The 27,279-nt window shown below is 44.1% G+C and overlaps 1 protein-coding gene across 3 annotated transcripts in view; it reads left to right on the plus strand.

Annotated features, from left to right (window-relative positions):
* ccdc57 (coiled-coil domain containing 57) overlaps positions 1 to 27,279 on the plus strand; it is a 179,256-nt gene that overhangs the window by 9,760 nt on the left and 142,217 nt on the right. For 2 of the 3 annotated variants that reach the window (XM_085963585.1, XM_085963584.1), the window contains exons 2-3: positions 12,090 to 12,502; positions 15,929 to 16,037. In XM_085963585.1, the coding sequence (XP_085819711.1) occupies positions 12,105 to 12,502; positions 15,929 to 16,037 (507 nt within the window). In that variant the 5' untranslated portion in view covers positions 12,090 to 12,104. The remainder of the gene's footprint in view (positions 1 to 12,089; positions 12,503 to 15,928; positions 16,038 to 27,279) is intronic. The other variant, XM_085963583.1, reaches the window with a different exon arrangement.

Here is a 27,279-nt window from a genome sequence, read left to right on the forward strand (position 1 = left end):
AGGGTTGTGCTTTAAAACAAAGTGTATCTGCACAGGTTTAAAAAGCAAGGGTCACAGGCTGCAGGAACAGAATATGTGTGTTGAAGCTAAATGGGTCAGTTTGTGGAACTCGCAACTGCTACAATAAGAATCAATTGTCTCGACCCAGGCCCGTTTGCTAGGATGGCCCCCATTCATCTTGGGAACAGCAGGAGTTCTCAATATACTGTGGCACACAACCTTGGGCCTGGATCTGAAAACAGGTCAGTTTTTGCAGTTAAAGAAAGACTTACATTTATATAGCGCCTTTCATGACCACCGGATGTCTCGAAGCACTTTACAGCCAATGAAGTACTTTTTTGAAGTGGAGTCACTGTTGTAATTTTGCAGCCAATTTGTGCTCCGCAAGCTCCCACAACCAGCAATGTGATAATGACCAGATAATCTGTTTTTGTTATGTTGGTTGAGGGATAAATATTGGCAAGGACACAGGGGATAACTCCCCTGCTCTTCAAAATAGTGCCATGGGATCTTTTACGTCCACCTGAGAGAGCAGACGTGGCCTCGGTTTAACGCCTCATCTGAAAGACTGCACCTCCGACAGTGCAGAACTCCCTCAGCACTGCACTGGAGTGTCAGCCTAGCTTTATGTGCTCGAGTCTCTGGAGTGGGACTTGAACCCACAACCTTCTGACTCAAGTGAGTGTGCTACCCACTGAGCCACAGCTGACGCTTTTTGAAGTACAGGAAACTTTGTGATATCCGGCACCGACGGGACCGAGCTGTTGCCGTCCCATCAAAACTGCCGGACAAACCAGCGCTAATGTTAAAACATACGGAGCTTTTGAGCTCTGTATCTAGCAACAAACTTACTGAACTGACTCCTAAATTTTGCCGGTGGATCGAGCATCCCGGACAGTTAACCTCCGGATAAACCAAAGTTTCCTGTATATTGAAAGATAGGTAATGCCAGAAACAGTAAGTCTGCCCACAAAAGGGTTAGGGCATGTGGTTTATTTTATTTTCCTTGTTTTTAGGAGTGGCAGAGACCAAGCTAAGTAAATTTCCTTTAACTGACACTCTGTATGTTCACTTGCTGTCTGAAATAAAGCAAGTTAACATCATCTGGCCTCATCTCGCCAAGTGTTTCTGTCTGCTTTCAAAAAGATTGGAGAAGTATATGTGCAAAAGACACCATATCCAATTCTGATCAAATGGAGTTCTTTTGTTACATTCCTGGGATACACTATCATTTGAGAAGAAAGAAAGTTCGATATTGGCAGTACTGGTACACCTTTAAACGCAAGATGCTCACTTCTGCTGTAACCAACACCACTGTACCGAGAGAAAATCTCGGACCCTAAACTTGCAACGCTCCCCATTGCTGCATCTAATTGCGTGTTAAATGATTCCTGAATTTTCACTCCATTGCTCTGTCAGGAAGTGCATTCCAATTATTAATCACTTCTCGTGTGAAGAAGAACTTCCTAATATCAGTCCTAAATTTACCTTTTACCAGTTTCAACCTGCGTCCACTCCTACACTGACAGTTTAATTTGAAGTATTCCAGATTGACCTTTTTCATTCCCGCAACTTACCTACAAGTTCATCTCTTAGATACGTGTTTTCCAGGCTGAAAATCCCAAGTCTCTCCGTCTTTTCTCATAACACTGCCTTGTGGCCCTTATGCCTCCTGTGCTTGAATGTCTCTTTTTTTTGTTTTTTTAGCAACCAGAACTGGACACAGTATTCAAGGTGTGGTCTGACCAGAGCACTGTACAGTTTGATCACGACTTTCTCTGACTTGTATTCAATGTTTTGGCTGTGTGTAGTTCAGCATCCTGTTGGCTTTGTTGATTGCTGCTCAGCACTGGCTGAACATGTTGAGCTTACTAAGGTCTCTTGCGACTTCATCCTTAGCTATTTCAGCTATGGAGTGCATGTGTTCCTTATTTTTCTTTTATGTGCGCAGTACTTTACATTTGTTTACATTAAATGTCATTTATCATAGAATCATGGAATGGTTACAGCACAGTAGGAGGCCATTCGGCCCGTCGAGCCCGTGCCGGCTCTCTGCAAGAGCACCTCTGCTAGTTCCACTCCCCCGCCCTTTCCCCGTAGCCCTGCAAATTTTTTCCTTTCGGGTACTTATCCAACTCCCTTTTGAAAGCCACGATTGAATCTGCCTCCACCACCCTCTCAGGCAGTGCATTCCAGATCCTAACCACTCGCTGCATAAAAAGGTTTTTCCTCATGTAGCCTTTGGTTCTTCTGCCAATCACCTTAAATCTGTGTCCTCTGGTTCTCGACCCCTCTGCCAATGGGAACAGTTTCTCTCTCTCTATTCTGTCCAGACCCCTCATGATTTTGAACACCTCTATCAAATTTCCTCTCAACCTTCTCTGCTCTAAGGAGAACAACCCCAGCTTCTCCAGTCTATCCACGTAACTGAAGTCCCTCATCCCTGGAATCATTCTCGCAAATCTTTTCTGCACCCTCTCTACGGCCTTCACATCCTTCCTAAAGTGCGGTGCCCAGAATTGGACACAATATTCCAGTTGAGGCCGAACCAGTGTTTTATACAGGTTCATCATAATTTCCACGCTTTTGTACTCTATACCTCTATTCGTCAAGCCCAGGATTCCGTATGCTTTTTTAACCGCTTTCTCAACCTGTCCTGCCACCTTCAACGATTTGTGCACATACACCCCCAGGTCTCTCTGTTCGTGCAGCCCCTTTAGAATTGTACCTTTTAGTTTATAGTTCCTCTCCTCATTCTTTCTACCAGAATATATCACTTTGCATTTTTCTGCATTAAATTTCATCTACCACGTGTCCGCCCATTCCACCAGCCTGTCTATGTCCTCTTGAAGTCTATCACTCTCCTCCTCACTGTTCACTATACTTCCAAGTTTTGTGTCATCTGCAAATTTTGAAATTGTGCCCTGTACACCCACATCCAAGACATTAATATATATCAAGAAAAGCAGTGGTCCTAGTACTGACCCCTGGGGAACACCACTGTGTACCTTCCACCAGTCTGAAAAACAGCCGTTCACCACTACTCTCTGTTTCATGTCACTTAGCTAATTTTGTATCCATGCTGCCACTGTCCCATGGGCTTCAATTTTGCTGGCAAGCCTATTATGTGGCACTTTGTCGAACGCCTTTTGGGAAATCCATGTATACACCATATAAACCGCATTGCCCTCATCAACCCTCTCTGTTACCTCATCAAAAAACTCCATCAAGTTGGCTAAACATGATTTGCCTTTAACAAATCCGTGCTGACTTTCCTTAATTCATCCACACTTGTCCAAGTGACTGTTAATTTTGTCCCTGATAATTGTTTCTAAAAGCTTCCCCACTACTGAGGTTAAACTGACTGGCCTATAGTTGCTGGGTTTATCTTTACACCCTTTTTTAAACAATTCTCCAGTCTTCTGGCACCACCCCCGTTTCTAAGGAGGATTGGAAGATTATGGCCAGTACCGCTGCGATTTCTTCCTTCACTTCCCTCAGTGTCCCGGTCCTGGTGACTTATCTACTTTTAAGTACAGCCAGCCTTTCTGGTACCTCATCTTTATCCCATCTAGTATCTCCTCTACCTCCTCCTTCACTATGTCTGGCAGCATCTTCTTCCTTGGTGAAGACAGATGCAAAGTACTCATTTAGTACCTCAGCCATACCCTCCATGCATAGGTCTCCTTTTTGATCCCCAGTTGGCCCCACCCCTCCTCTTACTACCCGTTTACTACTTATATGCCTATAGAAGACTTTTGGATTACCTTTTATGTTAGTTGCCATTCTATTCTCATATCCTCTCTTTGCCCCTCTTATTTTCTTTTTCACTTTTCCTCTGAACTTTCTATATTTAGCCTGATTCTCTGATGTATTCTTGACCTGACATCTGTCATACCTGCTCTTTTTCTGCTTCATCTTACTCTCCATCTCTTTCGTCATCTAGGGAGCCCTGACTTTAGTTGCCCTACCTTTCCCCCTAGTGGGAATGTACCTCGACTGTACCCGAACTATTTCCTCTTTAAAGGCAGCCCATTGTTCGACTACAGTTTTGCCTGCCAACCTTTGATTCCAATTTACCTGGGCCAGATCCGTTCTCATCCCACTGAAATTGTCCGCCTTCCAATTAAGTATTTTTACTCTGGATTGCTCCCTGTCCTTTTCTATAGCTAATCTAAATCTTATGATACTATGATCACTGTTCCCTAAATGTTCACCTACTGACACTGACCCACCTCATTCCCCAGAACCAGATCCAGCAATGCCTCCTTCCACTGCTTTGCCCACATTTTATTTAACTCATTCTGTAATATTAAAGAAAGAACTTGCATTTATATAGCACCTTTCACGACCTCTGGACGTCCCAAAGCGCTTTACAACCAATGGAGTACTTTTGAAATGTAGTCACTGTTATAACGCAGGGAACCGCAGCAGGCAACTGTGCCCAGCAAGGTCCCATGGATAGTCTGTTTTAGTCATGTTGGTTGAGGGGTAAGTATTGGTCAGGGCACCTGGGAGAACTTCCCTGCTCCTCTTCGAAAAGTACCATGGGATTTCTTGCGTCTATCTGAGAGAACAGATAGGGCCGTGATTTAACGTCTTGTCTGAAAGATGACACCGCCAACAGTCCAGCGCCCTTTCACTACTGCACTGAAGTGCCAGGTCTAGATTATGTGCTCAAGTCTCTGGAGTGGCACTTGAACACAGAAGCCACTGACTCAGAGGCGAGAGTGCTACCACTGAGCCAAGACTGCCTCCTTTGTTTCCACTACCCTTCTTAGTTTAGTATTATCTACAAATTTGACCAACTTGTTTTTAGATTCTGAATCCAAGTCATTGATCTAAATTATAAATGGTAAGTGAGCCCAACAATCAATCTTGGGGCACTCTGCATAGTACTCCAGTTTATTCCCGATGATCAATTCCATTATTTTATTACAAATTGAAGTAAGACTACTCGGTCTGTAGTTGCCTTTGTCTGTTTTGTCACTCGTGCAGATGGGCACTAACTACATTAGTCGGTTTTCAGTCTGCTGGTACTTTCCCTGTGTTCAGTGACTCTTTCATAATGATTGTTGATGTGACTGCAGCATAAATGAGTTATGAGAGGAGTCATTCAAACTCAGACCATTAACAATAAAAACCTAAAAGTAATCCACCTGCTTGCACTAGATGAACAATTTGGAAAACTTTAAACCCAGCACGAACAATGACTAGCTAATTGCATTGTTTCTTTGTCTGACACATTGCAATATAACCCTAAAAGATATAGATTCCAAATCGTACAGTATGTTTCAAGTTTTTCAGATTACATAAGACATTTTAGCATCCAGAAAAGAAAAAAAAGTGCTTAATTATAGAACGTGTATTGTTTTTCTCTTTTTGCCCTACAGTGCCAGTTTTGACAATTTTTCCTTGAATAAATAGAGTATCTAATTGGATGGTGGAGATGCAAACAGGCCCAGCCAATGTGTGTCAGACTTGTGTCTCACATTAAAACCCATGTCTGCTGCTCAGTAGTTCTTTATCAGTTTTATTATAGTTCAGTATAGAAGGATGTAAAGATGACAGATACTTCATATTGGTGCTGATGTTTTACTGAAAAACCTTTTGTGTAGTGGATTTTTCTCATAGTTGCAAAAGAATTCTATCATCCAATCACTGGCAAAGATGGTTCTGTATTTATTCTATGGAAATTGTTGAGAATACACAGCCAGCACGCTTCATTACATATCAAAGAAGGTGTATGAAACTGCTGAGTAATACTGAAACTGCTGTCTGCAGCCCACATTCCACCAGTCACTCTAGTTTCAAATGATTATGTAGTCTTTATTACCAGAATAAGATATTGCAGACTGGAGCTTTACCATCGTCTGCAGCATATGGTGCGTGTTCCAGTGTCATCAAATCTCCCACTAGTGCTGTGTGCCGGTTAATTAATTTCCTAATGACTTAATTGTGTAGCTAGCCAGCTAACAGTGGCACACCATAGAACTATATAGACCTCTGATTCAGCCATTCAGATACCGTTGAGGATAACAAAATACACTGAAATGTGCTGTAGATTTTTTTTGCTCTGGCTGAGCAACTGACCAGTGTGCAGGTTGAAAAAAAAATTAGGAAGTTGTATATTTTAATTTACTTGGACCAGTACATTAATTATTTTGGTATTATACAGTCCTTGTCGTCATTCCTTCTCTGGTAGGCAGCAGGCAGTAAAAATGCTATTGAAACACTAATTTGATCTATTTCGAGACTGCTGATTATCATTCATTTTACTTAAAACATGATGTACAAGACTCAGAATGTCAGTGATAAAAAAACATTTATATTTGCTCAGGGGTTCTGGGGGACTGGGTGCTCAAATGGAAACCTTCAATTTCTGTGCACTGCTGTTCCCTGTTTAACCTGCTGCCACTGCAAATACCTGTTGAAAACCAGGATACAGGAAACCTTTTTATACGGGACCGGCGTGGTGCCGGTTGATCAAAAAGTCTGGATTACAGAGAGGTATACTTACCAAGGTAGGAGAGCCCCGTACACGGCCACAGGTGCAGGAGCCCCGGTTACATGGCCACAGATCCAGGAGTCCTGGTTACACGGCCACTCATGTATAGTAAAACTTACCTGAACCTACTCCTGAATTTTGCCGGTTAAGAGAGATTTCCGGATATTTAGGTGCCGGTTAAAAGAGAGTTTCCTGTACTAAGATTCCCATTTACACAAATAGGGGAATTTGGCTCTGAACTTTCAAAAGGAGACCCTTTCGCGAAACCCTCACACTAGAAAATCTCAGTCTTGGCAATAAAGGTGGTTTGTGTATATTTGGATGCGCTGCTGACAATGGGATAACTGCTTGTAGGCTATCAGCTGTACTCTTTAACACAAAGTGCCAAAAGAAATATACTTTAAAGTATGTCCTGAATAGACTGGAAAACCTGACTGTAGCATCCTTAACATTCCTTTTCGAGGTCACTCAAACCAATATCATGAATAGCATCAGTACCATCTACATTGAAAACAAATGAAGCTTTAGGGCTGATGCAACCACCATAGTCAATTATATAATTCTATCATGGAAGTATCTACATTTAGTGCATACAAAACTATCAAGTCAGTAATAAGACAGAACTGCACTCTAGTATCTGTTTATTGAGAAGGCAGGCAAGGGAAAACATGGCATCACTGCACTGGTTTTATTTTTTCCCTGTTTACTTTGGCTATGGTGCAGGGACCAAATGCAGAAAATGTAAGTTTAGGAAAAACAATGTATGCAATAAGCATAGTGTTTGTTTAATCCACATGTTCAATGTCCCTGTCAGTCCCATGTTTATTTTGTTCTAAATGCCAAAATAAATTGTTGTTTTATAAACAGATTACAATAGCTGACCATGTCTGTTCCATTACAAGAGCACTTACATTACAATAGCAAAATACTGCGGATGTTGGAAATCTGAAATAACAACAGAAAATGCTGGAAAAACTCAGCAGGCCAGGCAGCATCCGTGGAGAGAGAAACAGAGTTAACGTTTCCGGTCGATGACCTTTCATCAGAACTGGAAAAAAGCAGGAAATGGAGCAGATTAAAAGCAAGTTTGGTGGCTGGGAAATGGGGGAGGGGATGAAAGAACAAAAGGGAAGGTCTGAGGGGTGAAGAGACATTAAGAGATATTCAAGACGAGACGAGATGGTAATAGGACAAGTAAAGAGACAAAGGATGGCTCTAGGTGAAGTGTGAAATGCGCTGGCAGAGTGAGAGACAGCTGCCATGTGGGAGAGAGAAAAAAGGAAAAGGCACAAACTAAAGGTGTGGATAAAAAATAAATAAAAAATATAATAGGGGCCAAGGTTATGATCTGAAATTGTTGAACTCTATGTTGAGTCTAGAGGGCTGTAAAGTGCCTAATCGAAAGATGAGGTGCTGTTCCTCGAGTTTACGCTGAGCTTCCATGGAACAATGCAAGAGGCTGAGGACGGTGAGGTCTGAGTGGGAATGGAGCGGTGAATTAAAGTGACAGGCGACCGGAAGCTCGGGGTCCCCCTACGGACTGAACGGAGGTGTTCCGCAAAGCAGTCACCCAATCTGCGTTTGGTCTCCCCAATGTAGAGGAGACCACATCGTGAGCAGCGAATACAGTATACTAAATTGCAAGAAGTACAAGTAAATCGCTGTTTTACCTGGAAGGGGCGTTGGGAAGTGGGGAGGTATAAGGGCATGTGTTGCATCTCCTGCGCTTGCACGGGAAGGTGCCAGGGGAAGGGGTGCTGAGGGTGATAGAGGAGTGGACTAGGGTGTCGCGGAGGGAGCGGTCCCTACGGAATGCTGAAAGGGAAGGTGAGGGGAAGATGCATTTGGTGGTGGGATCATGCTGGAGGTGGCGGAAATGGCGGAGGATGATCCGTTGAATGTGGAGGCTGGTGGGGTGAAAGGTGAGGACAAGGGGAACCCTATCGTGGTTCCGGGAGGGAGGGGCAGGGGTGAGGGCAGAATTGCGGGAGATAGAACGGACACGGTCGAGGGCCGTGTCGACCACTGTAGAGGGGAGTCTTCAGTTGAGGAAAAGAGAAGACATGTCGGAAGCACCGGTATGGAAGGTGGCATCGTCGGAGCAGATGCAGCGGAGACGGAGAAACTGGGAGAATGGAATAGAGTCCTTACAGGAGGCGGGGTGGGAGGAAGTGTAGTCCAGGTAGCTGTGGGAGTGTTTACATTACGTTCTGGTTAGGTTGCTTTATGGCATTTTTATTCTTTTAATCAACTACAGTAAAGGAAGAAAGTTTTCCTATTAAGCTCCACATGAGACAACAGTCAGAAAATATAAAAAAGGCTGATCCTTTTTTCCTCTGCCAGTGAACTCCTCTTCCCCCTTTTGAAAATGTTGACTCCTTGTTGGGCCACTGTTTACAGGTTTTGAGCTCCCGATGCGACATTACCCGAATCGCCTATAATTATGTGTAAACTTCTGACTGCAGGGGTCATCAAGGTGAAGTGGGATTCTTGACTGATGCATTTCCAGCAGGGTTAACAATCCACAGAGGACAGCTTGGCTGCTCTTCCTCCCCCCCTCCCCCCAAACCCGTGCCAAAAACAGGGGTACTAAGGCTAAGAGATAAAATCAGATCACTTCCTGGTCTGTATAACTCTGCTCTCAATAATAATAATCAACTTTATTGTCATTGTTAGTGCACAAGTGCAGTACAATGAAATGTAGGCTTGCGGCTCCCGAGAGTGTACATTTAGATTAAGACATTTAAACATTCAACATACATTTGGCTTGTAATACATTAACCTAAACATAACCATAATAAAGTGCATTGGCAGACGTGCAGGCTTTAGAGTTTATTTGTGGAGTTCAGTAGGATGACAGCCCTGGGAAAGAAGCTGTTCCTAAATCTGGTCGTACGGGTGCGAATGCATCTGTAGCGTCTCCCAGATGGCAGGAGGGCGAACAGACTGTGGCTGGGGTGGGTAGGGTCTTTGATGCTGGACCGTGACCTCCGTAAACAGCGTTTCTGGTATATGTGCTCTATGGTCGGTAGCCGGGTGCCGGTCAGTTTTGACTACCCGCTGCAGGGCTTTCCGGTCATAGTAGCTACAGCTGCCATACCATACTGTGATACAGTTCGTCAGGATGCTCTCTATTGTGCAGCGGTAAAAGTTAGAGAGGATCAGGGGTGACAGGTTACATCCCTTCAGCCTCCTTAGGAAATATAGGCGCTGCTGGGCCTTCTTCACCAGAGAGGAGGTCTAAATGTGTGACCAATTGGGGGCATATAAAAGGCTCATTAAAAATGTTTTCCCTTGAGGGGTTTGCTGATCAACAACAACAACAACGACTACAACTTGTATTTATATAGCGCCTTTAACGTAGTAAAACATCCCAAGGCGCTGCACAGGAGTATTGTAAGTCAAAATATCTGAGACCGAGCCACATAAAAAGAAATTAGGGCAGGTGACCAAAAGCTTGGTCAAAGAGGTAGGTTTTAAGGAGCGTCTTAAAGGAGGAAAGCGAGGTAGAGAGGCGGAGAGGTTTAGGGAGGGAATTCCAGAGCTTGGGGTCTTGGCAGCAGAAGGCACGGCCACCAACGGTTGAGTGTTTATAATCAGGAATGCTTAAGAAAACAGAATTAAAGGAGCGCAGATATTTTGGGGTGGCTGTGGGACTGGAGGAGATTACAGAGATAGGGAGGGGCAAACCCATGGAGGGATTTGAAAACAAGGATGAGAATTTTGAAATCGAGGCGTTGCTTAACTGGGAGCCAATGTAGGTCAGTGCACACAGGGGAGATGGGTGAACGGGACTTGGTGCGAGTTAGGACACGGGCAGCCAAGTTTTGGATGACCACAAGTTTATGTAGGATAGAACGTGGGAGGCCAGCCAGCATTGTGTTGGAATAGTCAAGTCTAGAGGTAACAAAGGCATGGATGAGGGTTTCAGTAGCGGATGAGCTGAGGCAAGGGCGGAGACGGGCGATGTTACGGAGGTGGAAATAAGTGGTCTTCGTTATGCCGCGGATATGTGGTCAGAAGCTCATTTCAGGGTCAAATATGACACCAAGGTTGCGAACAGTGTGGTTCAGCCTCAGTCAGAGTTTAGGGGGAGGGATGGAGTCCGTGGCTAGGGAACGGAGAACATATGGTGGATGGCAACAACAAAAAATTAATAGAAACATTCAAGCACAGAAGGAGGTCATTTGGCCCGTCGTGCCTGTGCTGGCTCATTGAAAGAGCAGTCGTGCTCAGTCCCACATCTGTGCTTTTTGTCCGTAACCCTGTAAGTTGCTCATCCTCAAGTACCTGTCCAACTCTGTTAAAATTATGAAATAATCTTCCACCACCTTTTCAAGTAGAGCATTCCAGATTCTGACAACTGAGTGAAAAATGTTTTCCTTGTCTCCCTTCTAGATCTTTTTCCAGTGATTTTTGAATCTATGACCTCTAGTTATTGACCCACTCGCCAGAGGGAATATTTTTTCCCTAGTTACCCTATCAAAACCTCTCAACATCTTGAAAACCTCTATTAGGTCACCTCTTAACCTTCTCTTTTGCAAGGAGAACAGTCCTAACTTTTCCAACCTCTCCTCATAACTGAAGTCCCTCATCCCTGGTAACATCCTGATAAACCTCCTCTGTACCCTTTCTAAGGCCTTTACATCTTTCCGGAAATGTGGTGCCCAGAATTGTCCACAATACTCCAGCTGAGGCCTAACCAGTGATTTATAAAGTTCTAGCATGATCTCTTTGCTTTTATATTCTATCCCTCTAGTTACAAAACCAAGTAACCCATATGCTTTTTTGACCACCTTATCAACTTGCCCTGCCACCTATTAAGGATTTGTGTATATGGACGCCAAGGTATCTCTGCTCATCTACACTTTTCAAAATCGTGCCATTTTTAGTATACTTTTTTTCCATATTAGTCCTCCCAAAGTGCATCACTTCACACTTCTCCACATTGAACTCCATTTGCCATGCTTCTGCCCATTTCACTTATCTGTCTATGTCCGCTTTACGCCTGTTTGAGGCCCCTTTGCAAATTGGGCTTCCTTGAATGAAGCTGGTACAAGGTTGGCTCCGTTCAGGAAAATGGTCTACATGCGGACTAACCAGAGCTCCTTAAAGGGACTGCTGGAGGCCGCCACCGAAAAGGCAAGTTCTTTTAAATATACTTGACCTGAATGTGGAGCCAGGGATAGAATATAAAAGCAAAGAGATCCTATTTTTATTTTTAATCAGTCCCCATATCTCCACTATCCAACTCTGGCCTACATCCCTCTACGGGCAATAGCTCCTTCCTGTGCCTCAAGCCATTGTGTCCTGTGGAGTATTTAATAAATTGATCATCTCTTTCAATAATTATCCAATCCCAATCCCAACAAGTTACTTAGCAGCTCCTGAAAAGCTGGAAACACACAGCAGGTAGTCCGTGTCTGCACTGAAAATAAGACTGTTTAATATTTTGGTCAGTACAGCCAACTGGTTTGAAGATACTGGCTGAAACTTGTCTATTTTGGGAACTGCAAGGAATATTCAATGCTTAGTGTTACTATACATTTGAATAATCTGTTGTCTTATATATTTATATAAGTTGCAACTTCCCAGAATGCTTCAAGAAGATCATTTTGATGAGCTCCTTGCTCAGAAGGAGCAGGAATGGAAGGACTTGCAGATACGACGCATTCAGTCACTAGATACCGCACTTCGAGATTCAAAAACCGAACTCAAAGAACAACGAGAAAAATTTAACATACTGAAAGAGGACTTTATGTTCAACCTGAAAGTACTGGAGGAGCGAGACCGAGATTTGGAACGGTATGATGCCATGTTTGTTCAACTAAAAGTGACAGAAAGCTGCAAACAGGCAGAGATCAGTGATCTGCAAATTCAGATTGACAAGATGCAAGAAATTGTTGCTAAGGAGACAAAGACACGGGAGGAACTGCAGTTCCAGTACCAGCAGCGACTAAAGGCACATCGGCTAGAAATAGAGAAAATCCACAGGTATGGTCAGGGCAGGGGAATTTTAAGTAGGAACATCTGCTGGTTTTGTGGATAATGCCGTTATGGTGTTAGAAGTATTATAGTTTATCAGTAATTGTAATATTGTTTGAAACCCATTTTGTGTTCTCTAGGGTCCTCCCTAAACAGATAGAAAGAAAGATTGCATTTATATAGCACCTTTCATGACCACCAGATGTCCCAAAGCGCTTTACAACCAATGGAGTACTTTTTGAAGTGTAATCACTGTTGTAATGTAGGAAACATGGCAGCCAATTTGCGCACAGCAAGCTCCCACAAACATCAATGTGATAATGACCAGATAATATGTTTTTGTTATGTTGATTGAGGGATAAATATTGGCCAGGACACTGGAGATAACTCCCCTGCTCTTCTTCAAAATAGTGCCATGGGATCTTTTATGTCTACCCGAGAACACAGACGGGGCATCGGTTTAACATCTCATCCGAAAGACGACACCTCTGACAGTGCAGCATTCCCTCAGTACTGCACTGGAGTGTCAGCCTGGATTTTTGTGCTCAAGTCCCTGGAGTGGGACTTGTACCCAAAACTTTCTCTCTGAGGCAAGGGTACTTCTCACAGCTGACACTTCCATCCTACCACCTATCAGCTTGCCTTTGAAATTAAAATGTTATGGCTTCCCACAAGCTCCCATTTGAAATGACAAAACCGCTATGCCCCTTAAATGATCTTTGTGCCCTTCTATTTGAAGTTGCAATGCCACACAGGCTTTCTGTTGCTATATTATAGTGTTGCCGACTCACATGGCAGACTACCAAGGGCCGACGAAGGCAAGCGTGAATAGATATCATTGGCCGTCACTTCTACTGATCCCACGTAGGCTGAGCTCCGTATTGGTAATGAGCATGGTTTTATATATTCCTAGTCTGTATGGTGCTTTCCCTAATGTAAGGGAAGCTCCAGAACAGAAATTTAAAGTCACTACTGCAATTTTAAAAGGAGGTGTGATTAGAGAACTGCCTTATGAAATTACAGAAAGCAACAATAATGCCCAGTTTTTGTATTTCTCCTTGCAATAGGATCTACATTTTGAGGCATTTTTTTCCTAGCTTGTCTGTGGTTGACTTTTCAATTAATGCTAGGTTTAGTTAAGTGGAAGAGTTTAACTAAGGAAAATAATTAGATTTCTTGTGCTATGTATTTTTAATTTTCTTTTTCTCATCAGTTTTCTTCCTCCTTTCCATTATTGAAGGTATTGACTGCTTCCTGGGGTGGGGTTGGGTTGCACGGCCATTTGTTGTTTTCCAGTACATACCAAGTGGCCTTATTAAAGATTGAGCTTTTTAGGCTGCTCAACATCCTCAAATGTAAATGGGTTTTCCCCCTTCCTAATTTTGGGATATTGAGAACCTACTACTGCCTCAGCTAACTCAGCGCAGATTGTGGATTGAACCTGGGACCTTCATTGTGGCTCACCTACTGGCTGGATAAACTCACCTAGCCATTGGGTGCCTTTTAATTGTTTGTCCATGTATGCCAATAAAAATTAAATACTGTATCAGCAGTTTTAATTTTAGAAGCTGGATCAGAATTCACAGATTGTAAACATAGAAACATAGAAGATAGGAGCAGGAGTAGGCCTCTCGGCCCCTCGAGCCTGCTCCGCCATTCAATGAGATTATGGCTGATCATCCAAATTCAGTACCATGTCCCTGCCTTCTCCCCATATCCCTTGATCCCTTTAGCCTTAAGAAATATATCCAACTCCTTCTTGAATATATTTAATGAACTGGCCTCCACCGCCTTCTATGGCAGTGAATTCTACAGGTTCACCACTCTCTGGGTGAAGAAATTCCTCCTCATCTCAGTCCTAAATGGCTTACCCCTTATCCTTAGATTATGACCCCTAGTTCTGGACTCCCCGGCCATCGGGAACATCCTTCCTGCATCTAGTCTGTCCAGGCCTGACAGAATTTTATAGGTTTCGATGAGATCCCCTCTCAATCTTCTAAACTCCAGTGAGTATAAGCCCAATCGACGCAATCTCTCCTCATACGTCATTCCTGCCATCCCAGGTATCAGCCTGGTGAATCTTCGCTGCACTCCTTCCATGGCAAGAACATCCTTCCTCAGATAAGGCGACCAAAACTGCACACAATACTCAAGGTGTGGTCTCACCAAGGCCCTGTACAACTACAGCAAGACATCCTTGTTCCTGTACTCGAACCCTCTCGCTACGAAGGCCAACATACCATTTGCCTTCTTAACCACCTGCTGCACCTGCATGCTTACCTTCAGCGACTGGTGCACAAGAACACCCAGGTCTCTTTGCACTTCCCCTTCTCCCAATCTATTGCCATTCAAATAATAATCTGCCTTCCTGTTTTTGCCACCAAAGTGGATAACCTCACATTTATCCACATTATAGTGCATTTGCCATGTTTCTGCCCATCACCCAACCTGTCCAAAACGTACTGGAGTTTCACGACATCCTCCTCACAGCACACCCTCCCACCCAGCTTTGTGTCATCTGCAAATTTGGAGATATTACATCCAATTCCCTTGTCCAGATCATTAATATATATCGTGAACAGCTAGGGTCCTAGGACCGATCCCTGCGGTACCCCACTAGTCACTGCCTGCCACTCGGAAAGCGACCCGTTTATTCCAACTCTTTGCTTTCTGTCCGCCAACCAGTTCTCTATCCAAGTCAATACCTTGCCCCCCAATCCCATGTGCCTTAATTTTGCACGCTAATCTCTTATGCGAGACCTTATCGAAAGCCTTCTGAAAGTCCAAATACACCACATCCACTGGTTCTCCCTTATCTATTTTACCAGTTACATCCTCAAAAAATTCCAGTAGATTAGTCAAGCACGATTTACCTTTTGTAAATCCATGTTGACTTTGTCCGATCCTGTCACTGCTTTCCAAGTGCTCTGCTATTACATCTTTTATAATGGACTCTAGCATTTTCCCCACCACCGATGTCAGGCTTACCGGTGTATAATTCCCCGCTTTTTCTCTACCACCTTTTTTGAATAGTGGGGTAACATTAGCTACCCTCCAATCCATGGGTACTGTTCCAGAGTCTATCGAGTTCTGGAAGATGACCAGCAATGCATCTACTATCTCCAGGGCCACTTCCTTAAGTACCCTGGGATGTAGATTATCAGGCCCTGGGGATTTATCGGCCTTCAATCCAGTCAACAGTGGTTGTCCTTTTTATTCTTCCGTTGTCAAAATTCAAAGTTAGTTAACATAATGTGCATTATACTACAGTAGTAACCAACTGTACAACTATATACTTTTAAGTGTGTTTCACATCAGGTTTTAGGACTCTCGCCTTCCTTGTTTCTTAAGAGGAATGGTTTTAATATGTAAAAAAAAAATTACAAAATAATAATTTGTGATTCTTAACTGCTACTTTTTCTGTTTTAATTACAGTTCAAAAAATTCTAAGATTGATGGGCAGCATGAGGAGTATAAGAAACTAAAACAAGATCTCGAGCGCAAAGTCCAAGAAGTGGAGGGACAACTTGCTTTACAAAAACAGGTGTGCCAAGCAGCATTTACAAATGAAGCCGTCTTTGATCTTGACATATACATTGTTCCTAGCAAAATGTAATATCTGAGCAACTTCAACAATCACTACCTAGTAAAATCTTCCTCAGTATTGTGGCATTTCATTGAACAGCAGGGAAGGATCAATATTTTACTGTTTAAAACATATTTTACTGCTGATCTGACTATTAAAATATATGAGTGAAAATGAGCTACAGGAAACTTTGTGCTATCCGGCACCGACGGGACCGAGCTGTTGCCGTCCCATCAAAACTGCCGGACAAACCAGCGCTAATGTTTTGATTTTGAGCTCCGTATCTGGCAACAAACCCTGTTGCTTAGCAACGGCTTCTAAACAGTCGGCCGTACCTTGCAAGCGTCTCTGTAGCTTAGCAACAGCTTCAGCGAGACCTTGCAGAGCCTGACTGGTGAAAAAAAAGCAACGAAAAGAAAAAAAACCTAACGAAACGGCTCCTGATTTTTGCCGGTGGCTCGAGCCTACTGCAAACCAATACCTGTGTATTTTTAACATACATCAAAGTAATGATCAACCATGCTTAATGAGGGGAATAAAAGAATGCAATTTCACCAAAGAAAGAACTTTAATTTATATAGTGCTTTTTCATGTCCTCAGGCCGTCCCAAAGCACTTCACAGATAATGAATCGCTTTTGAATTGTAGTCACTGTTGGTATGTAGATAAATGCAGCAGCCAATTTGTGAACATCAAGGTTCCACAACCAGCAATGAAAAAATGATCAGTTAATGTATTTGATGGTGTTGGTTGAGGGATAAATCTTGGACAGGACACGGGGAAAACTCTCCTAATCTTCTTTGAATAATGCCATCAAAACTTTTACATCCACCTGGGTCATTAATGTCTCACATGAAAGGTGGCACCTCTGCCAATTCAACATTCCCTCAGTACTGCGCTGTCAGCCTAGATTATGTGGGCCGGCAATGGGGCTTGAACCCACAACCTTCTGAATCCGAGGTAACAGGACTGCCACTGAGCCAAGCTGCCAAAAGCTGCTTGAATATTGGTCTTCAGCTTCTAGCCCCCGAGCATGGATCTTGCACAGCTGCAACAACATCAAGATCGATTTTTTTTAAGATTAGTAGCCAAACAACACCCATTTTTACTAAGTCTTCCTGACATTATGGAGTTAGTAAGTATACTGTTTTGACAGAAGCAATATATTATGGTAGTGACTGCATCATAAAATGTCATGGCATTATCTTGCAGCATCCTGACATCATGTATACAGCTATTCGCTCTGTTGTGAGGTCATGCGGTCACAAATACCTGCGCACACATGGCCAAATGTCATTGGCCGACTAGGTGGTGCAGTCGGTGAGGCACTCACTTTTCACTCTGAGATCCAGGTTCAAATTCAGTCCAGTCGCTTTCTCTTGCCTGTATGAGACCTATCTGAAAGGAGTTTCAACAGTTTTAATCTAGTTCCTTGTGGGCATGGGCTCACAGGAGAAAACTGCCCTTAATTTGGCACTAATTGGCAATCGCGGTTGTGTATACAAGACATAATCTGCAAGATTCTCTGGGCAAGAGAGAGCAAAAAGTGCAGTTGCAGTTTTTGACTTGGAAGTGCTATCCAGGGAGTCAGAGCACACAAGGAGGCCCTCTTCCCTGGGGGTGGGTGCAAAAGAACAGCCAGAGACATCAAGAGGGCATTTCTGGAGATCGCGGAGAAGGTCAGTAGCAGGGATGTCGTAAGGCGGTCCTGGATCCAGTGCCGGAAAAAATGTAATGATCTCATGAGGTCAGAAAAGGTGAGTGCAATACCACATTCAACTACATCCTGATGTGCGTGTCGCCCCCCAACCCCATCACTCTTCCTTCCCAAGCCTATTCCTGCACGTCAATCCTCACACCAATCTATCTTTCAAGATGCACCCACCCCTCACTCTCTATGTACCTACTCACATCCCCATCTCATCCTAATGCAATCACAGGAAGTAACGCCACAGAAGGAGACCATTTGATAATGTCTCGCCACTCCCTCATAGTCACCCTCTACAGATGTAGCCCATCCATTCCTTACACTCATTCTGTCACTCTCACTCAAAGTTCTCTTCTTACCCTACTTACAGGGGAAGAGAGCCCAGAACAACAGGGAGAGGCAACGAGCCGGAATTGGCCCTCCAATGTTCACCAACTTGACTCCAGCAGAGGAGGAAATACTTGAAATCACTGGAGTTGCAGAGCTGCTGGCGGTGGGAGATTGAGAGCAGGGGACCTCCCAGCAGCCTGGTGACAGAATTACAGGAAACTTTGTGCTATCCGGAGGTGAGCTATCCGGCAATCTGGAGCCACCGGCAAAAATCAGCAGCCGTTTTTTATTCTTTTTGTTTGTTTTTTTTGCTTTGTTTGAACAGTCAAGCTGTGCAAGGTCTGTAGCTATAGCAACAGCTTCAGCTACAGAGCTTGCAGGCCACACCCGAGTGTTTAGAAGCTGTTGCTAAGCAACAGTGTTTGTTGTCAAATACGGAGATAAGAATCTCCGTATCTCTCAACATTAACTCTGGAGAGTACGGCAGTTTTGAGGCAACGGCAGCAGCTTGGTCCCGTGGGTGCCGGATAGCACAAAGTTTCCTGTAGATCTCATACAGCCACATGGCATACAGCAGTCACTCATGGTGACTTGATGTCAGCAGCCAGTGAAATGTCATCATGTGCATAATGGTAACATTACACATTGTTATCATAAGAATTCTAATTCGCCTCTTTACTCTCCCTCAGGTCCATCAAGTGCCCCCCACCCCTCACTGTCCAGCCGGAGGAGGAAGACGACTCCTCAGAGGAAGCTCCACTCTCTGAGGGTGCAGTGTCACCAGACCCATGCGCACCCAGCACCAGCGTAGATACGTGCACCTCTGTGGGTGTAGGGAGACATAGAGTAGCGTTATCACCTGGTGTCTCACAGATCAAAAGTGTGCAAGAGCAGATGGTAGGGACAGCAGTGGAGACTCCTCAGTTGCATGCAGATGCTGAAACTCGGGCTGTCGAGAAAGAGGGTGATCTTGGAGGAGCAGCAACAAATGCATGAGGCTCTGGCAGCTTTTGCAGCCGCGATGTGTGCAACTGTATAGATAATAGAGGAGTCCATCTCCGACATGAGCACCATCATCTCACAGGCGATGGCGACGATGTGCTGTTCCATGGAAAGGATGGCCACCTGCATGGAGCAGCAAATGCACCAATCGAACGAGAACATGCTTGCTGTGTACAACAGATTGCAGATATTCATTGACCTCATCTCGAGGAGAGATATCAACGTAGATGTGGGTGTTCATCGCCCACTGATGTGCAGCAGGGAGTTCTCCAGCTCCTTGCTTGCAGGGAAGTGGTGGTGGCCCATGAAAGGGATGATGGTGAGCGGGGACATGGAAGTGGGAGCTCTTCTCAAAGCACTCCCACTTCATCCCCATTGCCACCCCCTTAGTCAGAGCCCCACATGCTGTCTCGTATCCTGATGGCTGAGTCGGCCCCTGCACAGTTGCAGGAGCCGCAGTCTTTAGCGGGGCCCTGTCGGGCTCCCAAACCCAAAACCCAAACGTCTGCCTAAAGTGTCAAAGCAGTCGCAGCAGGGAAGTGAGCAGCCTGCTTCTACCCCTGCTGAAGCCACAGGGTTTGCACCTCGTAGAAGCACGCAGAAATGAAAAAAGACAGAATCGTAGATGCATAAGGGTATGCACATGGGTGTTTGACAAAATGTTAGTTAAGTTTCAGTTCTATTAATGATGCACACAAATTTATTTCTTTGCACAACTTTCCCGCCATGTCCATTTTTGCCTGCTACCTGGGAAGTGGCTTTGTCACTTGGAGTGAATGGTGAGACATTACTTGACCTCGAGCAATGGGGTTTGGGTGACAAGACTGGCTTCGTCATTGTAGGACTGCTTTGTGGTGTTGTTGGGGGGGGGGAAGTTAGTACAGCATCTGGGAGCCATATGGGCGTGCTGGTGCAAGTTAAGTAAATCAGGCCATCTTGAGCCTCCTGGGCAGCAGTGTGCACTGCTGCTGGTGACATCTCCACCTCCGGTTCCTCCTCCTCGTGTTTCACCTGTTCCTCCTTTCCTCTGAAGAGGCTGTGCACTCTGCGCCTTGCTCCTCCTGCAAGTCCAATCCTCACTGCTGTGCAGCGCGCAGCATACAATGATGATTCTGGAGACCCTGGCTGGTGCATACTGAAGGGCTCCTCCAGATCTGTCAAGGCATCTGAAGTGCATCTTCATCATGCCGATTGCTTGCTCTGTGACACATCTGGTGGACATGTGGCTGTCATATAACGCTCCTCGGCCACATTGCTTGGCCTCCTCAATGGTGTCATCATCCACGTCTTTAGTGGATAGCCCTTGTCTCCAAGCAGCCAGCCAGTAAGACTGTTTGGAGGTGCGAAGAGCTGAGGGAAGGTGGACTGGTGCAGCACAAAAGAGTCATGACAGCTGCCAGGGAATCTGGCACACATGCATGATCTTTTTATGGTTATAGACAAGCTGCACATTGAGGGAGTGAAAGCCCTTGCGGTTCACAAACACTCCTGGGTGATGAGGGGTGCCTTCATGGCCACATGTTTGCAGTCAATAACGCCCTGCACCTGTGGGAATTCAGTCAGAGCCGCAAAGCCAAGCGGCAGCTCCGCAACATTGGCTTCATCAGTGGCAAAGTTTACATAATTGGCTGGTTTGTGAAACATGGCATCGGTCACTTGGGTGATGCATCTGTGGGCGGCCGACTGCGAGATCCTGCAACTGTCTGCTGCAGATCCCTGGAAGGAGCTTGAGGCGAAGAAGTTGAGGGCAGTGGTGACTTTGGCAGCCGCTGGTAAGGCATGTCGACCAGGTCCTCTGCGCAGCAGGGCTTGTTCCAGCAAGCTACAAATGTCTGCAACGACCTGGCCGGTAGCCTGAGCCTCCTGAAGCACTGCTGTTCAGTCATGTCCAGGAAGCTCATCCTCTGCCTGTATACCCTATGTTGGGTTATCGCCTCCAGCGTGGTGCGCCCCTGTGCTGATTCCCTCTCTCCTGTAGAGCATCAGGTCGCTGAGGAGAAAGTTACTGGTGTGGTTGTTGCTGTTGTTGGTGCTGGAGCTCATCTTGGTCTGATTCTGAGGTCCAAGGTGAGACAGCATAAGCGGTACCCATGCTGATCTAATAGATGGCAGGTAAAGTGGAGATCAGAGGCACAATCCTCCAATGTAGTGAGAGTGACTAGTAATGTGGTGAGACTGACTTCAGAGGTTGCAGAAATGACCTGCAAACTCCTGAAAGCTAAATCTCTGCACAGAATGGTGTTAGGCAGAGCCTTTCCCTTGGGCATGGAAGCAGGTGTAAGGTGGGAGTATTTATGTGCTTTTTCCAGCTGTCACTTAATGAACTCGTACAATGGCCACTGAGCTCCCGCCTCCCCTTCACAGGCGAGGTTCCTGAGGTGCGCAACTAGTTAAAGTCCAAACCTGACATTATAAAGGCAGTTAAGGGTCTGTAAACGAGCAGCTAAGTACCTTAATGAGGTCGCCCGCCTCTCCCGAGTGGGTCAATGGCGCGCCTCAAAATGTGCCCGAGTTAAAGGCGGAAGTCGGCGGGATGACAGCGGGTTCCCGACACTCTTGTCAATTTCCGAGCTTTTAACTGCCGACCCGCCCCACAAACCTGCACGCACTCCAATGGGAAAATTCCGGCCTTGGTGCCTGAAGTAGAAAGTGTTCTATTTTCAGCTTGGACATCCCTCGCACTGCTGAAAGCAGGGAATATCTATTGAGAAGACAACAAATGAAAGAATAAAGATGTTTTTACATTACATTTCTGCATATTATATACCTTTTTTTGTAAGTAAAAGAGATCCTGAAATGGATTATTATATCTAGCAATGGTTTGCATACTTTGTTTGATATATTAGATTTTTGATATTCCCAAATGACAAACAGGATTACACAGCAAAAATCTCCTTGTGACAAAACTTTTACTTTGTAAAGGTAATTAATTTGCACAAAAGTACAACTGCAAACTACTGGCTAAAATCCATTGTATGCATTCAATGCTACGTGGGGCCTAGCAACATGGAAGAATATGAGGAGTGTCTAGCCTTATCACTCATTACTATTTTGGTATTGTTCATCTCCATGGAAGCTTGAAAAACTTATTTCAGGCATTTTAAGAATGCTAATTGTGTTGTGGTTCTCAACACTTTCATGTGACAATGAAATGTGGAAATGTATCACAGAGCAGGGCACCAACAGAACTCACTTGATTGTGGCAATTTTAGAGTTAGCCACTGGAAAATGTATTTTTTTTTGTCTTTCACTGCCTGTCCTGTGTGTAGCTTCAGAACTGTATTCCCATTCTCGATACAGTAATTACATTTTGAGGGCATTCCTGATAAAGTACTTCTTAGATTCAATAACCTTTAACTTTTTAATGATCAAAACTGTCTTCTCAATTTTTTGCCAAAACTTGCATTTTCTAATTTAATATATCTGCATATTTATTTGGCCTTCCAACTAAAGTTTTCATTATCTGGAAAGTTTGCTCACTCATTTCTGCGAGTATTTGCTTTATGTTGAGCCAAATTACCATACTTTGTCCATTAATTTGCATCTCCAGCTTTGCAACTTTCAAAACCCTATTTCAGGGACACTCTGTCAGAATAATAGTCCTTTCACTGCTGCTAGAGAAAATCCTTTATGCAAAGAATCGTGCAGAACATTGTCTCATTGAGGCCAGCCTGAATTGGAGCAAACTTTTTTGTTTTTGTGCATGAGTGGTGCATTTTATAGTAAGGTCCCTTCAATGGAGACAATGTTGGAGCAGTTTGTAACTTAGGACAATTAATGCAGGAAATTGAGGGATGACCCTGGGAACCAAGAGATGGTTCACACCCTGCCAGTTGCATATTCAATAGAAGTGGAGGTTACACAATGGGTAACGGTGGAAAACAGTTACTTGATAAGTGAGCTACAACGGTCTTCCTCATGACTGGAATTATCTGGCTATTGTACTCTTACCCTTTGTAAGCTCTATGGCCGAGATGTCCTGCCCTCCTTCTGCAGTTTTCTTTTCAATGGAACTGGGACAGGTGGAGACAGGAAACGGCTAGAGGAGTCATTCTGCTGGGCCCATGCCCATATTTACACATGTGTGATATCCTGCTGGAAGTGATGAGTTTTAACATCTCATCCGAAAGACAGCACCTGACTATCACACATGGAATTGCACCTCACCAAGGTCTAAACCCTGAAGGGCGGGAAGAGAAGGGAAAAAGTACAGATATAATAAAAACTGGGGAAGCTAGCAGGGGGCAACTGGTGTTTATGGAACCATACTTAAGCAAAGAGTCAGTGCAGCACTCCCTCAGCACTGCTCTGGATTGTCAGCCTAAACTTTTGTGATCAAGTCTCTGGAATGGGACTTGAACCCACAACCTTCTGACTCAGAGGCAAGAGTGCTACCCACTGAGCCACGGCTGACACTAAATGATAATGTGTAATCTTATATAAATTCTGCCATTTGCACATTTAACAACACTGGGCACCGGAGCACCTGATTACCTCCAGCATTGCTGTTTACTGTGGGAGGAATATGTAAATTCTAAAGGGCCCAAGGTCCAGGCACATTTTATAAAAAGTTTAATTTTTAAAATCAACTTTTAAAGGCAACACAGAGGCTGTTGGCTGACACTCTGGCCTGTCGCAGTCATTCCCTGCATCTCCAGGTGAACTCCCAAGGGGAGGCTTGAGAGTCAATTAAAATTATTCAACAGCTCCTGACTCTGGAAATTCAACTCTGGTCTGAGGCACATGCTTGTGGCAGGCAGGAATATTGCACTTCTATTGGTGGTATGGCTGAGCAGAAGATCTGGGCTTGTGTGCATATACTAAAAGTGAAACAAAGTAAAATTCCGTCTTTATGTTTATTAAATTTTTGAAAAAAACAATTCTTGCCAATTTGCTCTCTCTCTCCCACTCCCACACCCTTTTCCTGAAGGTGTTGACTCTTTGTTTAAGTATGGTTCCATAAACACCAGTTGCCCCCTGCTAGCTTCCCCAGTTTTTATTATATCCGTACTTCTTCCCTTCTCTTCCCGCCCTTCAGGGTTTAGACCTTGGTGAGGTGCAATTCCATGTGTGATAGTCGCCCTCGCCTAAGTGGCCATATGAGTCTTAAATGTGATAGTCATTATACTATGCAACTGCAGGGACAGCATAGCTAAATCTAATCCTGTCCTCTCTCTTCACAAGAACATAAGAAATAGGAGCAGGAGTAGGCCATTTGGCCCCTCGAGCCTGTTCCGCCATTCAATGAGATCATGGCTGATCTACCTCAACTCCACTTTCCTGCACTATCCCCATATCCCTTGATTCCCTTAATATTCAAAAATCTATCGATCTCTGTCTTGAATATACTCAACGACTGAGCCTCCACAGCCCTCTGGGGTAGAGAATTCCAAAGATTCACCACCCTCTGAGTGAAGAAATTTCTCCTCATCTCGGTCCTAAATGGCCGACCCTTTATTCTGAGACTGTGACCTCTGGTTCTATACTCCCCCAGCCAGGGGAAACATCCTCCCTGTCAAGCCCTGTAAGAATTCTGTATGTTTCAATGGGATCACCTCTTATTCTTCTAAACGCTAGAGAATCTAGGTCTAATCTACTCAATCTCTCCTCCTAGGACAATCCCCCCCCCCCCCCCATCTCAGGAATCAGTCTGGTGAACCTTCTTTGCACTCCCTTTATGGCAAGTATATCCTTAGATAAGGAGACCAAAACTGTACACAATACTCCAGGTGTGGTCTCACCAGGGCCCTATATAATTGCAGTGAGATGTCTTTACTCTTATACTCAAATCCTCTTGTAATAAAGGCCAATATACCATTTGCTTTCCTAATTGCTTGCTGTACCTGTATGTTAACTTTCAGTGATTCGTGTACAAGGACACCCAGGTCCCTCTGAACACCAACATTTCCCAATCTCTCACCATTTAAAAAAATACTCTGCTTTTCTATTTTTCCTACCAAAGTGGATAACTTCACATTTCTCCACATTATATTCCATTTGCCATGTTCTTGCCCACTCATTTAGCTTGTCTTTATCCCCTTGAAGGCTCCTTGCATCCTCCTCACAACTTACATTCCCACCCAGCTTTGTATCATCAGCAAACTTGGATATATTACATTTGGTCCCCTCATCCAAATCATTGATATAGATTGTGAATAGCTGAGGCCCAAGCACTGATCCTTGCGGTACCCCACCAGTTACAGCCTGCCAACCCGAAAATGACCCGTTTATTCCTACTCTCTCTTTTCTATCTGTTAACCAATCCTCAATCCATGCTAGTATATTACCCCCAATCACATGAGCCCTCATTTTGTTTAATAACCTCTTGTGTGGCGCCTTATCGAATGCCTTCTGAAAATCCAAATACACCACATCCACTGGTTTCCCCCTTACCTGTTCTGCTAGTTACAACCTCAAAAACTCCAACAGATTTGTCAAACACGATTTCCCTTTCATAAATCCGTGTCGACTCTGCCCAATCCTATTATTATTCAGAGATGTTTGGCTAATACATTTGAAATCGATTTAAGCAAGCATGAACAAAAGAAGTCATCAAAGATCATCCCTTTGGTATGTTAACACTCCTGTTGTGGTATCTAATTGTATGTTGCATAATGCCAATGTTTATGCCACGCTTGCCTTATTTAATAAATTATTTCAAATAATTATCACTCTGTGATTACTCTTTATCATTGTTTCTTTAAGTAAGGTAGTGTTGCAGAACCAAACATAAAATACTTTCACTGAGTTAAAAAAATCTTTAGTTCCATGATGATTATAGGACTCCCAAGAAAAGCCTACTGACAGTTTGCTCTGCACAGAGATAACTTCCCCATAGCTAATCTGAGTCAGTCCTCTTCTGGTAGCAAGGAGTTAAGTGAATAACTCATTACGGAACAGTGTTTATTATGCCAACATAGTTGCACTGTATCCTTATTGTTTGAGCTGTGTTTTTTGACTGTACACAGAGATGTTTAAAGTTACACAGAGCTTCTCCCATGGCCAGTTTTAAAGCCAGAAAGACCAGAAGGGTTCAAGTTCAAATGTTAATCCGTGCTGATACAAAAGCAAAATACTGCGGATGCTGGAAATCTGAAATAAAGCCAAAAATGCTGGAAATATTCAGCATCTGTAGAGAGAGAAATGGAGTTAATGACCCGTATTTTCCGATCCCTAAGGGTGTGTACGAGGTGTGTACACACCCATAGGGACCTCGCAAGTGCCGGTTTCAGGCATGCGAAGCGCATGCGCTGTAAACCGGCATTTCCGATCTGTCAAGACCCTCTGCCTGCCCTGCAGAAGGGCCTCTGAGGGTGGAGAGTTCCGCTTTCTGCAGAACTTCCGCCTGCTGAAATCCCTTAAAAATCTTACGCCTGGTAAAAGCAGGTGTAAGGCCTGCTTTTACCAGCATAAGAGTTTTTTTTTAAATGTTTTTTCACTCATTTATAATTTAAAAATACCTTTTTAAAAAATGGTAAGTTTATTTTAAGCCCCGTAAAAATCTTTAATTTTTTTTTCAAAATATAAAATTTTTGTTTAAAATATTTTATTTAATGTAATTTTTAAAACTTGATTAAAAAAAAAATTATTTAATGTTTTGATGTGTTTTTGGAGTGATCTCCATTCATATATTTGACAGGTCGATCTGTCAAAAGTATGAAGGGAGATTCCCTGCTCCCCATGGCCCACGTGATCCTAGGGATGCTTGCGAACCGCATGCAACCCCAAGATATGTGGGCCCTGCGCATTTTGTCGTGGAGAGGCCCAGCATCGGAAATGGCCGGACCTCTGGAGCCCTCAAGTAAGGGTGTAGATTTTTTACAGATCGGAGGCCTCCGCACACAGGAAGCCTCCTATCGGAAAATATGGGCCATTGTTTCAGGTCGATGACCTCTCGTCAGAACTCAAAGTTAGAGATGTATCAGGTTTTAAATAAGTACAGAGGCCGGGAAGGGGGGAGAGAGGCAAGGACAAAAGTGAAGGTCTGTGAGAGGGTAGAAGGCAGGAGTGATTAAATGACAAAAGGGATGATGGTACAAGGTGACAGGAGATGGTAATGGGACAAGTAATTAAACAAAAGATGGGTCTAGAGGAGCTGTAAATGGGAATATCAGAATCATCAGCAACAGCTGAAAACTATTCACTGGAGAAAAAGATGATG

Source organism: Somniosus microcephalus, chromosome 21, assembly GCF_052327205.1.
Source record: "Somniosus microcephalus isolate GS21.2 chromosome 21, FLI_Smic_1.0, whole genome shotgun sequence".
In the NCBI taxonomy this organism is placed as follows: Eukaryota; Metazoa; Chordata; class Chondrichthyes; order Squaliformes; family Somniosidae; genus Somniosus; species Somniosus microcephalus.